Raw genomic sequence first — 15,066 nt, 5'->3', positions numbered from 1 at the left:
GTATTCATTAATAAAATTTAATCAGTTCAATCACTTTAACACCTAAATCATTTTTCTATTCGACTGTTAAAATTTAAAGGAATAATTCAAATCAATTCATACTGTGTTAGTATGATCAAGAACTGAAACTGAATCCATATTGTATTAAAATTAGAATCGCCAATTTAATCAATAAAAAATTACATACATGTCGTGTAAGGATGTAAATGAACAAACCGTTTGTGAGCTATTCGAAGCTCGATTTGATAAAAGCTTGTTTGAGCTCGTTTAATGAGGCTCGTTAAAATAAACAAATCAAACTCAAGCTTTACAGTATTCGGCTCGTTAGCTCGTGAACATGTTCGTTGGTAAGTTCATGAGTAATCTTTTAGATGAAAAAATAATAATTTTGATATTTGATTTATTGATTTTGCATATTATTTATGAAATAAATAGAAAAATCTATTAAATTTATTTATTATAATAAATTTACAAATTTTAATAAAAATAATATATTTTTCTTTAAATATATAATTTACTTTTTAATAAATTTAATGAAAATTTAAATGTATAATTCATATTTATTAAGATTGTTTAGGCTCGATAAAGGCTTGAATAAGCTCGTGAGCCATGCATATATTCGTTAAATAAAGCTCGAGCTCGGCTCGATTATAAACGAACTAAGCTCAAACATTCAAGAGTTCGACTCGGCTCGACTCGATTACATCCCTAATGTCGTGTATCGACTCGTGTAAACACTAAAAAATAAAAAATGCAAATTCTCTCTTCTTATAAATCTGAGTTTCAAAAGTTAATCAAGGCAAACGTAAAGACAAGCAAGAAAATGGAATTTTCTGTTTCTTCTGAGTTCTAACGTACAGTTACACAATAAAATAATAAGATCTCTTGTAATCAATGGATTAGCTTCTAACAAGGCCTTCGCAAGTTGCCAATTTCAAGCGTCACAAATACCGAAAGAGCTCGACTGCAAACTTCCCCTTTCTTGTTGAGTTTATTTCTCCAATCTGAAGCACGAAGGACAGGTTTAACAAGGGTAGACACAGGCACCACAGATACATACACCTCCATTTGAGTATGACACTAGCAATTATGCACCATAAAAATTTCAAACTATATATTTCAAGTTTTCATGTTTCTGTCACTGACACATTGATCGACCAATCATCTTCCCAACTTTTGTTCATGCCCATGATCTTGACTCCAATACTTATGAATGATCTCTATCCTTCCACTCAAAAATTATATTATGCTTTAAAAGCATTGAGATACACTGTAAATGTTTATTATAACTGTTAACATGGCCGCAAATGCTCAATCCTGGTATCATTCTATTGTTTAACATAAAGTCTGAGATGAACGTAAGATATTTGATCAAAAGTTGAAACATTCTGAAAACCTGATTGATGGCTCACCTTTAGCCTTCCTTTACCACTGACCGAAATGACGTCTCCGCTCTTAATGGTTGTATTGTTTTTAGTTATGGTGATCCAATTGACTCGCACATCTCCATCACTAAATGGAAAAATAGCATCACCAATCAGTTTGTCTCATGTCATGAATGATACTACAAAACTGTGCGTGATGGGCTCCAACAGCAATTATTTAGCATTCACCTCCATGTGAAAATGGTTAATCCAAGCTACTAAAAAGTTCGATATACACCCTTCCTTATAAACAAACTTGCATCACCCACATTTTGAGGTGGGATAGTGTACTAAAATTCAAGCTAAAATCAATAAACTGAAATATGCAACTTTAATTTTTTTGTCAAAACTTTTCCTCCACCAATAAAAAGTTGGTGAAAACCCATGTATTAGTTTCCCCTTTACCTTCGTATCACAAGCCTTATTCTTGAAGGCCTTTAACCCACACAGCTTTGCATAGCTCCATTTTAAAAATCGAAAGACAAGAAATTAATGGTGCATACCTGACCAAACTAGCCATTTTTGATCGAGAAATTTTGAAGCCAGCACTAGCAACAGCGTCAAGTCTCAGTGATGCTTCCACAGTTTTAAGAGACCTAGTCCTGTGAGGGTCAGTGCGCATGGGATCATTGCTGGTGATGCTAGAAGACAAATTTTTGTAAACCTTAAAGAAAATCACAGCCAGAACCTTGGTGGTTCGTACTCAAGAGCAAGCAATGGCATCTTTACACAGGTGACTGAAACATTTCTAACCTGCAAACATGACAGATAAACAGCAAATGATTTATTCACCCTAAATGTTGCACAAAGGTGCATCGCTGGCTCGTAAAAAATTCATTTTTCATTATACTTTTTAACCAAACCGTTTCAGACTCGAGATTTCTTATCAAGGAAGCTGAATAAACTTAGCAGGTAATAACATGGAAACCTAACAAAGAAAGTTAAGGATCCAACATCAAGCCCAAAATCAAAGCATGATAATATAATCGCAAGCCCAAGTCTACTCCAGTTCACAAAGTCTCAACCCATACAATTTTCAGGTGCTTAGCCTAGCAAGATTTAATGGATAGATTTTGAGTGCTCAGAAAGGAATATTTGTTTGTTAATTTTTTATAATCTCTCAACAGATTCTTAAACACTTGTCGATGGTTCATTATTTTAGAATCTATAAATATGGTTGATTGTAATTATTTTATTCTAAGAGACAAAATGAAATCTTTCATTATCTTCCCATATATATCATCTTCTTTAGTTTTCTAAGTTGACATCAGAGACCATGGCGGCAACCACATCTCCGAATGGTTCCGCCACCCAGTCTAACTCCCTCAGCACTTACAACATTTCAATAATCAACCCAGCAAACCAAATAAATTTTGTGAAATTGAGTGATGATAATTTTCTTCTTTGGATCTCCAGATTCTCACAGGTATTTGTGGATTAGGACTAGATATCTTCATTCTTAATGATCCTCCTATTCCTCAAAATGTTGTAATAATTGAACATGGCACCGAGATGGTCAATCTAGCTTCTATTTCTTGGTGTCAATGAGATCGGTTGCTCTCGTTTCTCCTTGCTTCCATGACGGAAAGTGTCCAAAACCAAATGATTGGTTGTTTATCCTCTGTGCAGTTGTGGACTAGTGTGTCCTATTTATTTGCCACAAGATCGAGGGCCAAAGTAATGCAATATAAACTTCAGTCAAACTCTGAAAAAAAAGAATCTCAGCATGAAAGATTATTTGGGGATGACGAAAAACTTCATGGATATCTTGGCAGCTTGTGGACATCCCATTTCCGAGGAGGATCAAGTTCTCTATGTTTTGGGTGGCGTCGGACTTGGATATGACTTGGTCGTAGTCCATTTTACGTCTCGAGTTGAATCTCTCACAGTTTTTGACATTCTAACTTTTTATCCTCTTCATCACAATCCTTTCTATTAAAAAATTTGTCACGAGTCCCACACATTACCAAGAATCTCTCAAGTGTCAGCAAATTTGCACGAGATAATAGTCTTTTTTGAGTTTCAACCTAATTTTTGTTCTGTGAAGGATCTAGAAACCAATGCAGTTCTTCTCAAAGGGATTTTGCATGAAGGATTATACAAATTCAGCTTAGGAAAGACTATATCCATCTCTGGTTCTTCAGCAACTTGTCTTCATCTCAGCTCCTTCCAATAAATTCTTCAAGAGCTTCGGGTAGTACCAGTCAGCCCTCAATTCACACCAAAGGGTTCTCTCATCTTCTAAATGGCTGGCACCTTAGACTGGGACATCCTAGTATGTCAGTTGTAGGTCTTAATGCATTGTAATGTTTCTATTCCTAAAAATGAAACGATCAGTTTCTGTTCAGCTTGTCCAATGGGAAAAAGTCGTCAAATTCCATTCTCTTCAAAAACAACATTTTCTTAACCACTTGAATTAATTTATTCAGATATATTTGGACCATCTCACGAAATCTCTCGTAATGGTTTTTGATATGATGTTAGTTTCGTTGATGCATACAGTAGGTACACCTGGATTTATTTCCTTAAACTCAAATCGGAAGTAAGCCGAGTTTTTCCCTTGTTTAAATCTCAAGTTGAAACTCTGTTTAAAAAGAAAATTAGAACTTTACAAACAAATTCTGGGGGTGAATTTAAAGCCCTGTCGTCCTTTCTTCAAAATCATGGGATAAATCATCGTCTTTCATGTCCTTACACATCCAAATAGAATGGTGTTGCCAAACGCAAACATCAACATATCGTGGAAATGGGGCTTACGCTTTTATCTCATGCATCTATGCTCTTGGACTTTTGGGCGCATGCTTTTCCAATGCCGTTCATCTTATCAATATACTACCTACAACTTCACTTTCTGGGGATATCCCTCTTTCTCGACTATATAACAAAGTCCCAGATTATTCTTCTCTAAATTTTTTTGGATGCTTGTATTTCCTTTGTTTACGTCCTTATAATCGTCACAAACTTGAGTTTAGGTCTATTCCTTACAATTTCATAGGTTATTGCACTCAGCACAAAAGGGCATAAATGCATTAGTTCCAATGGTCGGATATATGTTTCACGACATGTTTCGATGTGTAACGCCCTAGATTTGACGACTGTCCTCACTGTACCAAGAAGAGTCTTTCCAGGGAGGTCACCCATCCCAAAATTGCCCCAAGTCAAGCACGCTTAACTTTGGAGTTTTTATGTGATGAGCTACCGAAAAGAAGATGCACCTTCGTGATATGAGTAGTACAAATCAAATCTTTTAAGCCCTCTTCAACTGTACAGTCCATTACATTGAACAGTCTCGGAATCCCTCTCATTTCCGTGTGGGTCGGTTCATTCATGTTCCCTCCACCTAGAAGCCTGCTAGGAGCCGCTCATTGTCCGTGCAACTGATGGCACCGGCGATCACCCCCCGCCCTCTTCGGCCCCGGGCCTCACATGCCCACCAGCTTCCACTTGGTTCGTCCCCGAACCACACCGTACTAAGAGAGGTCGGCTCTGATACCAACTGTAACGGTTCATAGCTCAACACGTGCGAAGGATTAGCTAGGTACTTCCTCAGCATCGAGACATGGAACACATTGTGTACCCCGGCCAGACTCGGCGGAAGGGCAACACGATAAGCTAGTGTCCCAACTCTGTCAAGGATCTCGAACGGCCCAATAAACCTTGGACTAAGCTTGCCTCTTTTCCCAAATCTCATAACACCCTTCATGGGCGCTATCTTTACAAAGACATGATCACCCACGGCAAACTCTAGATCTCTTCTTCTCTTATCAGCATAACTTTTCTGACGACTCTGGGCAGTCTTCATCCTGTCTCGGATCTTGACCACCACATCTGCAGTCTGCTGAACTATCTCCGGACCAAGTTCTGCTCTTTCACCAACCTCATCCCAATGAACTGGTGATCTGCACTTCCTTCCATACAACGCCTCGTAGGGAGCCATGCCTATAGATGATTGGAAACTGTTGTTGTATGTAAACTCCACTAGAGGTAGCTTCGATTCCCAAGTCCCCTGGAAATCGATCGTACACGCTCGCAGTAGATCCTCCAAAATCTGAATCACTCGCTCAGACTGGCCATCTGTCTGCGGGTGAAAGGCGGTACTGAAAAGCAGCTTCGTCCCCATGGCTGCATGTAAGCTCTTCCAAAAGGACGATGTAAACCTCGGGTCCCTGTCGGATACAATAGAAATTGGGATCCCATGCAATCGAACTATCTCCTTGATATAAAGCTCCGCGTACTGCGTCATGGAGAAAGTCGTCTTCAATGGCAAGAAGTGCGCTGACTTAGTGAGTCGATCCACCATAACCCAAATGGAATTCGATCCACTGACTGACTTCGGCAAACCAACCACAAAATCCATTGTAACATTCTCCCATTTCCACTCTGGGATGGGGAGTGGCTTAACCAATCCTGCTGGCCTCTGATGCTCTGCCTTCACCTGCTGACAAGTGAGGCATTCAGACACAAATCTTCAGATGTCTCTCTTCATCCCTGGCCACCAATACAGGATCTGTAGGTCCTTGTACATCTTGGTACCTCCTGAGTGAATAGAATACGGAGATGCGTGTGCCTCTGCTAGAATATCCTCTCTGATCGAATCAATACTGGGCACCCACATTCTACCCCTGTATCTCACAATACCATCTGACACTGTGTAGAGAACACTGCCCTTGGCTTCATCCTTCAGTTTCCATTTCTGTAACTGCTCATCTGAAGGCTGGCCCGCACGAATACGGTCTAGCAATGAAGATTGGACTGTCAGACTAGACAGCCTTGGAGCTCTGCCCTTGCGGTAAACTTCTAAATCAAACTTCTGAATCTCAGACTGAGGAGGTTTCTGTACTGACAACTGTGCTACAACTGCCACTTTCCTGCTCAAGGCGTCTGCGACAACATTAGCTTTCCCTGGCTGGTAGCTAATCTCGCAGTCGTAGTCTTTTACCAATTCTAACCACCGTCTCTGTCTCATGTTCAGTTTCTTCTGCGTGAAGAAATACTTGAGACTCTTGTGATCAGTAAATATCTGACATCTCTCGTCGTACAAGTAGTGTCTCCAAATCTTCAACGCAAAGACAACAGCTGCTAATTCTAAGTCATGCGTCGGGTAATTCTTCTCATGCACCTTCAACTGCCTCGAAGCATAAGCTATGACCCGACCATGCTGCATCAATACTGCGCCTAACCCGAGCTTAGATGCATCGGTGTATAACACAAAATCTCTTTCCCCTGTTGGCATGGCTAACACTGGCGCTGAAATAAGAGCTTGCTTCAATGTATCAAAGCTCTTCTGACATTCATCACTCCACACAAACTTAGCATTCTTTTTGATCAGTGAAGTGAGTGGCACTGCTATCGACGAAAATCCCTGGATGAACTTACGGTAGTAACCGGCTAAACCCAGAAAACTGCGGATCTCAGAAGCATTCTTCGGTTCAACCCATTCCTTAACGGCTGCTACCTTTGCTGGATCCACCTCAATCCCACTGCTAGACACTGTGTGACCCAAAAACGCTATCTTTTCCAACCAGAATTCACACTTACTAAACTTCACAAATAACTTGCGACTCTGCAAGGTCTGCAAAACTGTCTTTAGATGCTGGCTATGCTCCTCATGGCTCTTCGAGTAGATAAGAATGTCGTCAATGAACACTATGACGAATTGGTCTAAGTAGGGCTGAAATACTCGGTTCATCAAGTCCATGAAAATTGCTGGAGCATTCGTCAGTCCGAACGGCATTACTAGGAACTCGTAATGCCCATACCTGGTCCTGAAGGCTGTTTTGTGAACATCTGCATCTTTCACCTTCAGCTGGTGATACCCTGATCGAAGATCTATCTTAGAGAACACTGTAGCTCCCTGCAACTGGTCGAACAAATCTTCGATTCTAGGAAGTGGGTATTTGTTCTTGATTGTTACCTTGTTCAATTCTCGGTAATCGATGCACAGCCTCATACTCTCATCCTTCTTCTTCACAAAGAGCACTGGCGCGCCCCACGGCGAGAAACTAGGGCGGATAAATTCTGGGAAGTCTCTGACTACTGGCATCTCTGATAAAGACGGAGTGGGTATGTCAGGTGCAGAAATAATGCTGGCCAAGAAGGCCTGACACCCCTTAGAAATAAGTCTCCTAACCTGCATGCAAGAGATCATGCGAGGGAAACTTCTCTATCTGGCTGGTTCAAAAAGAAACTGTTCCATGCCCGGCGGTCTAACCAATACTGACCTCTTCTGAAAATCAATCAGAACTCTGTTCCTCGTCAGCCAGTCCATGCCCAAAATAATATCGAACTTCGGCATTGGTAAGACGATCAAGTCGGCATACACTAGGTGGCCGTGTAATTCTAGATCAATGTCTCTGACCACACTAGTAGCTGACAGCTCTTCCCCTGATGGGACGGTTACTGAATAATTCACATCGAGTCCAATGGTCTTGATATCCAAGGGACTAGCAAATGTTTCCGAAATAAAAGAATGGGTGGCTCCTGAATCTATCAAGGCCTGAGTAGCTAATCTCTTAATGAAAATATTTCCTGAGAGACGTTAGCACAACACAAACTTATATCCCAAAATTCTAACATTTAATCCTAAGCATAGTAGAAAATTAATATCCCAAGTCACTCAAAAATATCACTCTCACACTAATAATCCCAAGTAAAATTCCACGTGCAAGGCAAAATAATACTGAGCTTAGGTAGAAAAGTTTACCTGTCAGTAAAGTCGTGTCTGGGTTCGCCTCCTATGCATGCATGGCGAACACCCTGCCCTGAGTTGGCTGCTTCCACTGTGGGCACTCTTTCAACATGTGGTCAGTTGCTCCACATTTAAAACATTTCCCGGATCCCCATAAGCATTGTCCGGGATGCTGGCGATTGCATTTTTGACACACTGGAAAGTTCCCTGGCTTCTGAAGCGCCCCCTGCAGCTGGATTGGACCCTTGCCCTTTGGCAGTCCTTGATATGGCTTCTTCCCTGGCGGCCCCTGATACGGTTTCTTAAACTGGGGCCTCTGATGCTGCTGCTGCTGGTGTTGCTGTGGTGCCTGATAGGACCTCTTGCCCTGCATGTCCAACTCAATATCCCTCTGATCCTGCTCTGCCGCCAGTGCTCTAGATACGGCGACTGCATAAGTAGTAGGACCAGCAACTCGGACATCACGGCGCAAGATCGGCCGCAATCCATCCATGAAATGCCTCAGCTTCTCTGGGCATCGTTAGCCATCAGGGGTACGAAATGACACCCCCTCTCAAACTTCCTCACAAAGTCTGCCACGCTGCTGTCTCCCTGTCGTAGCGTCATAAACTCCCTCGTCAATCTGGACCGTACTTCCTCAGTGAAGTACTTTGAGTAGAAAACCTCTTTGAATCCATTCCAAGGCAATACTTGTAAATTGACTGCCACTGACGCACTCTCCCACCATAATCTGGCGTCCCCTGTCAGAAGGAACGTGGCACACCTGACCCTATCCGCATCGGTCAGTTCCATAAAATCAAAGATTATCTCGATGGACTTAATCCATCCCTCAGCTACCATCGGGTCAGTGGTACCCGAAAACTCCTTAGGATTCATCCTCCTAAACCTCTTATACACTGCTTCCGGTCTGGGCCTCTCCCCCGCATCTACTGCAATCTGGTTCCTCGCAAACTGTGCGAAGAACTGAGTCATTCCTGCCAGCATTTGTGCTTGCATATCAGAGCGGTGTTCTTGTAAAGGGTTATGCCTACTGCCAGTCGCAAGAAGCTCACGAAGTCACACCCCAAGTCTGTAAGTTTTAAAGTTTTGAATTATGTTATGTAGTAAGCGCATTGTCATGATTTCAGCATGTTTACATTTTTGAGTTCAGAGTACGTGCATCTATGTTATTGTTATTATATATTCATGCATAGTGGGTTTACGTGTTGGGTGAATTATTGGAACAGTATGCCTCCTAGACGTGTGATTGACCGTGAAGCAAGGGGTGAGGACAGAGAGCCTCGAGAGGAAAGAAGGGACGCTCCTCCACAGCCAACTGTAACGTACCCCACTTTTACTACTAAAAATTTGCGGAAAAAAATTTAAAATTTTCTTAAACATAAAATACCCTTTCAAATTGATCAGGTACACGATGAGTCCTCATTTCCTTTTGCTTCTTCCCTCCAAATTCATTCAAACTTCGAAGTCCTTTGTTGATAAGGGTCCATCTCCATCTCTTTTACTTCTGCCCCATGTTTCTTCCTCGCATTCCTCTAGTCCCATTTTTTGCCCATTTATTCCTACCTCTACGTCTAGTCCATTATCGACCTCTTTTGGTACTATTTCTAGCTCGAATCAATTTTCTACTGTTGCTCCTTCACATTCTTCTGTTCATATTGAAGAGAACATGCCTCTCTCTTCTCCTATGAATGCACATCATATGGTTACCAGGTCTAAGTCAGGTGTTTTTAAGCCAAAGGTATCTGGTGCTTTTTTATCTTCTTCCTAAGAACCTCATAATGTAAGAGAAGCCCAACAACATCCATAATGGATCAAGGCTACGAGTTCCGAGTACGATGCTCTCATTCAAAACAAAACTTGGTCCTCGGTTGCAGCCCCAACCAACACTCCAATCATTGGGTGTAAATGGGTGTTCAAACTCAAGACGGATCCTGATGAGTCTATTGCTCGGCACAAAGCCAGACTTGTAGCGAAGGGTTACTCACAAACATCAGGCTTAACCAATAACTATCCGCATTGTCTTAACTTTTTAAATGGTTCTCTTTCTGAGGTTATGTTCATGCAGCAGCCACCTGGATTCGAAGTTCAAAATGGTGGTACTCCTCTTGTGTGGAGGTTACACAAGGCTCTTTATGGGCTCAAACAAGCTCCCCGAGCCTGGTTCGCTAAATTACGGACTCCTCTTCGCGTTATGGGGTTTACCACATCGCACGATGATTTTTTTTGTTCATTAAAATTGCTTCTACATATGTTATTTATATTCTTGTCTATGACATTGTCATAACAGGAAGTGATCGAGTTCAAATACAGCAGATTATTCTTGATTTGGACACTCAATTCTCTCTCAAAAGATCTTGGTGATTTGTCATACTTTCTGGGCATCGAAGTACAAAGGTGTTCTGATTGTTCGTTGTTTCTTTCTCGATCTAAATATGCACAGGATCTACTCTTGAAAACTAAGATGCATCAAGCAAATCCTTTGCCAACTCCTATGTCCCCGGGTGTTAACTTTCTATAAGCGATGGGGATTCTTTTGAAGAAGCGACTCTGTACCGAAGTACTGTAGAAGCATGAAATATTTAACCATTACACGACCATAAATTGCTTATTGCGTAGATAGAGTTTGCCAGTTTATGCACACTACTCACTGGTTGGAAGGTTGTGAAACAAATTCTTCGATATATCAAAGGCACATTGGATTATGGTGTTCACCTACGTGCTTCCTCTTCTCTTTCGCTCTCACGATATTGTGATGCGGACTGGGGGAATGACCCCGATGATCGATGATCGACGTTCAAGTCGGGTTTCTGTTGGTTTCTAGGTAATTTGCCAATAGCTTTGAGCTCGAAGAAACATGTTTTTTCTGGATTCAATACCGAAGCCGAATATCGAAGTTTGGCTAATGCAGCCTCTGAATTACTTTGGATTCAATCATTGTTAAAAGAACTTCATATGCAAAAACTAGAGTTCCTGTTTTGTGGTGCGATAACGTGAGCACTATTGCTTTTAGTGCAAATCCAGTTCTTCATTCTAGAACTAAACATCTTGAGTTGGATCTTCATTTTTTTCGAGAGAAAGTGTTGTCGAAGCAACTTAGTGTTCAATATGTTCCTTCGTTTGATCAAGTCGCAGATGCTCTTACAAAACCATTATCTGATTATGTGTTTACTCGATTCCGTGACAAGCTCAGTGTTGTTCTTCAACCCCCAGTCAGCTTGAGGGGGCAAGTAAAGGATCCAATTTCAAGCCCAACATCAAAGCATGATAATATAATCTCAAGCCAAAGTTTACTCCAGTCCCCAAAGTCTCAACCAATACAACTTTCGGGTGCTTAGCCTAGCAAGATTTAGTGGATAGATTTTCAGTGCTCAGAAAGGAATATTTGTTTGTTAATTTGTTATAAACCCTTAACAGATTCTTAACCACTCGTCGATGATTCATTAGTTGTAGGAATCTATAAACATGGTTGATTTTAATTATTTTCTCTTAGAGATGATAAGTAACATTCAAGTGATGAAAAATAAAAAATAAAACTCTTCAATCACCATCAGCAGGAAAAGTGGTTCAACACTATAAAGCATTAAGCAACTAACAAATAAAGCTCCTCAATTACCACTCAGCAGGAAAAATGGTTCAACACCGCAAAGCATTACTAGAAAAACCATCTACCTTGTTCAATGAAGATGCAAGGAAGTCAACAAGTTCCGGAACAACGAGAACATGAGCCCCCATTTCTCCCTAAATGACCAAAAACAGAAGTCCAAATATTAAAAAGATTAAATTCCACCCAAATTGAAAAACAGAAGCTCATATATTTCATTCCCAATTGTATGCACACTGACAATTGTATGAATTCTTCAAATGAAGAATGTCTGAATCTTTTCAAAAGCTAACTGTTATAATTTGATGATCCAATGAACCTTAAAACATTTCCCAACTTGTTAACTACCTCAGAAAAAACAGCCAACAGTATTTATTTGTTATCTAGTAGTTGATCAATGTTGTCACGTTGACATTTCCTTTTATTATTAAAAGGGAATTTTCCGGTCAGAACAATCTTCTATCAATGTATTTGTCGATAAAATAGGCATGATTTGATTAGATTAAATATGGCATGATTTTATTCTATTGAAGTAATTTTAGGATTAGAATTATTTCCTTATTTACGAGATTTGGTATTGTACGTTTCTTCTATTTAACACTAGTAAGATCTGAATCATATATGAAATAAAAAAAGCAATGCAGTCTTCCCCTTCATTTTCTTTCTGTGCATTATTCACAGTATTGACTGTAGTAACAAGCTTCACGACAGCAGATGGAAAATGCACATGGCTGCCAGCACAATAAGAAATGAAGTTAATACTTTTAACACGTGGGCATTTTCCATCAAGAAAATTTTTAAGGTGACTTCAGTTAAGTTAACAAAAAATAAATTAACATTTATTAGTCTATAAAATATCATCCTTAGTTTATATGTTGGGTAAGAAATTTTAAATAAGGACATCTGAGTCTTCTCACAATTATGAAAAAAGCTTTTTGTACAATATAGACTTACTGAAATAGGAGTATCAACTTACAACAGGATATACCAAAATGATACCTGCAATATTATGTCTCCCACCTTATCCCGCACAATTCCAGTACCAAGAATTGACCCAAGGAAGTCACCATGGGAACAGGATCCAAATCCAAAGTTTCCTGAGACACTGGAAAGTGAGGTCATTTTACAGTTAACAAGCGATATGTCAGTACTATGCAAAATTGCACATTCGCTCACAAAAATATTATTGAGGTGTAAAGCAACTGACTTGAGTGCTGCAACAATGTCAGGATCAGATGGCAAAATATCTGGATGTCCTATTGAGAGACGGCATCGCTCAGCCTTGAGGATTCAAATGTCAGCGGAAATTTTTAGACAATTAACCATTGAATGATTGAATAGAAAAGAAATTAAGTATTCCTAACCTCTGGGTATCCTCCCTGGGCTACCATTTTGATGTCCATAAACTTATCCAAAACCGTCATTGATTCCTTTAGTACAATTGGTGTAAGGAAATCAGTATGGCAAACTTCTTGCCTTGACAATGCTCGATTTGCCTGAGAAACGAGAAACAAAAAATTAATATGCAACTATGTTTCTATTAAAAAAATAAAATACACAACTATGTACACCACAATAACATCAGAGTTCTGCGAATGCAATCCTAAAGTTGACGCAACCATGAACCTAAACAATCATTATCTGCTTAAGGGTAGAGGAGAGAGTCGAAATCTGAATAATCAAAAAGACAATACCATTTCAACAATTCGCTTGACATCTTCGATTGTGTCTTTGTCTGCCACTCCTCCGAGAAATATATCAGTATTACCCTTCACAGCCTGTGCACTGTGGCATACACGAATCGCTGTGTCGCAAAAACATCAACAACAGTGCAAGTCATCAAACCGCACTTGTAATAAATAGAGCACCAAGTTAGTTCATTAAACTTTACCGACACTACAAATGAATTCATGCATTGATTGAATATTGATAGTTTTCACTCTGGATAGCAGCACCATTAGAAGAATGATAGGCAACCTTCTACCAAGCAAGCTAAACAGTAGTGCACAGATATGGTCATATTTTATCCCCAATCCATAAGTTATTGTATCTACTATCTATCTATAAAAATTTCCTAACTTATTAATCACTGCCTTTTCCATAACACAAACAAAAAAATACCATTTACAACTGAAATCTATACCGCCAATAGCATCAGTTTACGGAATACATCTAGAGTTTCATAACTAAAATAAAAAAGAACACATAATGCTCAACAAAGCAAAAAGGATACGCAAGACTCTCTTTTCAAAAAAATAAAAAACATTGAAACCGAAAAATGTATCACTTCGTCCATCAAATTATACAGGTTAACGAAGATTAGCTTATCTGTGTTGCACAAAACTCAAAATGCATCTTAACCCGCATTGTTTCCAACTGTTCTGACAAAGGGGAACTTCAAAAAGATTGTGTAAATCCAAACCAAAGACACACACAGAGAATATATGGAAATGACCTGTGGAAATGAAAGGAGCAGAAAGCGGGATGGTTGGGAGACAACTGACTTTGCTATTGATATTGATGGAATGAAGGAATCCAAAGGGCAGAACAGCCCTCGAACTGTTTGTAGCCATGGCAGATATTCGAAGTGCGAACATCCCTTCCTGGGTTTTTATAATGCCGTTTGTCCACCGAATGCAAAGCCGGATACCCTTTTTGTCACTCCCCTACTCTACTGCGCAGCGTGAAGCACAACTTCGTGAAGAAATTCGAGTCCTATGAATCAAAAACTACCGTTGCCCCTCATTTTGCCTCTAATTTTATTTTTCTTGGTTTTTCCTTTTTCCAAAAAACACGCTGCTCGATTGGTGATCTGGACAGGAGCAAATCTGAGGAAGGAATTAGACTATTCCGGCCGCCCCAAAACGAATCAAAAGTGTCTTCTAGTCGAACCCATTAATAAAACTGCATCCTTTTGCCTCTCATGGTGTGAGGCCGTGAGCTTCTAGTATTCTATGAGAGGGCCAACTCATTGTGATCCAAGATTTCAAGAATTTTATTTTAATTAATGTGTAGTGTAGAAAAGTCATTTTACGGTCCATCTCTATTTTTTTTTGTTACGAGATTTTGTATCGAGAAAAGATGTTATCATTTGGTAAAAAAAACATAATGTCAAGTTTTAATATTGTAACGTCTAAAAGTCAATATACGTAAATACATATATACAAATGAATTAAATTATATAATTGTTTTATTTAATTTATTTTAAATGCTTGCATGATGCATATATCATGATTAAAGGACTAATTGCATGATTTATGAAAAATATATATTTTATCTGAATATTCGATAATAGGCTGGAGAAAGGAGACCGGGGACGACCAAGATAAAATAAATATTTTTCAATAAATTTT

At 39.6% G+C, this 15,066-nt stretch overlaps 1 protein-coding gene across 1 annotated transcript; it reads right to left on the bottom strand.

Annotated features, from left to right (window-relative positions):
• Nucleotides 1–797: 797 nt before the first annotated feature.
• LOC142543251 (uncharacterized) lies at nt 798–14,689 on the bottom strand. Its single transcript, XM_075650392.1, has 10 exons — nt 14,169–14,689; nt 13,408–13,517; nt 13,078–13,209; nt 12,921–12,994; nt 12,713–12,818; nt 11,782–11,850; nt 2,113–2,177; nt 1,928–2,026; nt 1,413–1,512; nt 798–1,004 (listed from the first exon to the last, which is right to left on the bottom strand). Exons 1-10 carry the CDS (start codon nt 14,308–14,310, stop codon nt 942–944), a joined length of 960 nt encoding a protein of 319 aa, XP_075506507.1. The 5' UTR covers nt 14,311–14,689; the 3' UTR covers nt 798–941.
• Between the last annotated feature and the right edge of the window lie 377 nt (nt 14,690–15,066).

This window comes from Primulina tabacum, chromosome 4 (genome assembly GCF_025594145.1).
Source record: "Primulina tabacum isolate GXHZ01 chromosome 4, ASM2559414v2, whole genome shotgun sequence".
Classification (NCBI taxonomy): Eukaryota; Viridiplantae; Streptophyta; class Magnoliopsida; order Lamiales; family Gesneriaceae; genus Primulina; species Primulina tabacum.
This window is presented reverse-complemented; position numbering and strand designations above follow the sequence as displayed.

Bases quoted from the DNA above. Each gene is read 5' to 3' on its own strand.
- LOC142543251 (XM_075650392.1), bottom strand. From the start codon at position 14,310: ATGTTCGCACTTCGAATATCTGCCATGGCTACAAACAGTTCGAGGGCT. The intron at 13,518-14,168 runs GTCATTTCCATA...TTTGCGACACAG, and splicing joins TGCTCCTTTCATTTCCACAG to CGATTCGTGTATGCCACAGT. The intron at 11,851-12,712 runs GTATCATTTTGG...TTGGTCATTTAG, and splicing joins TGGGAGACATAATATTGCAG to GGAGAAATGGGGGCTCATGT.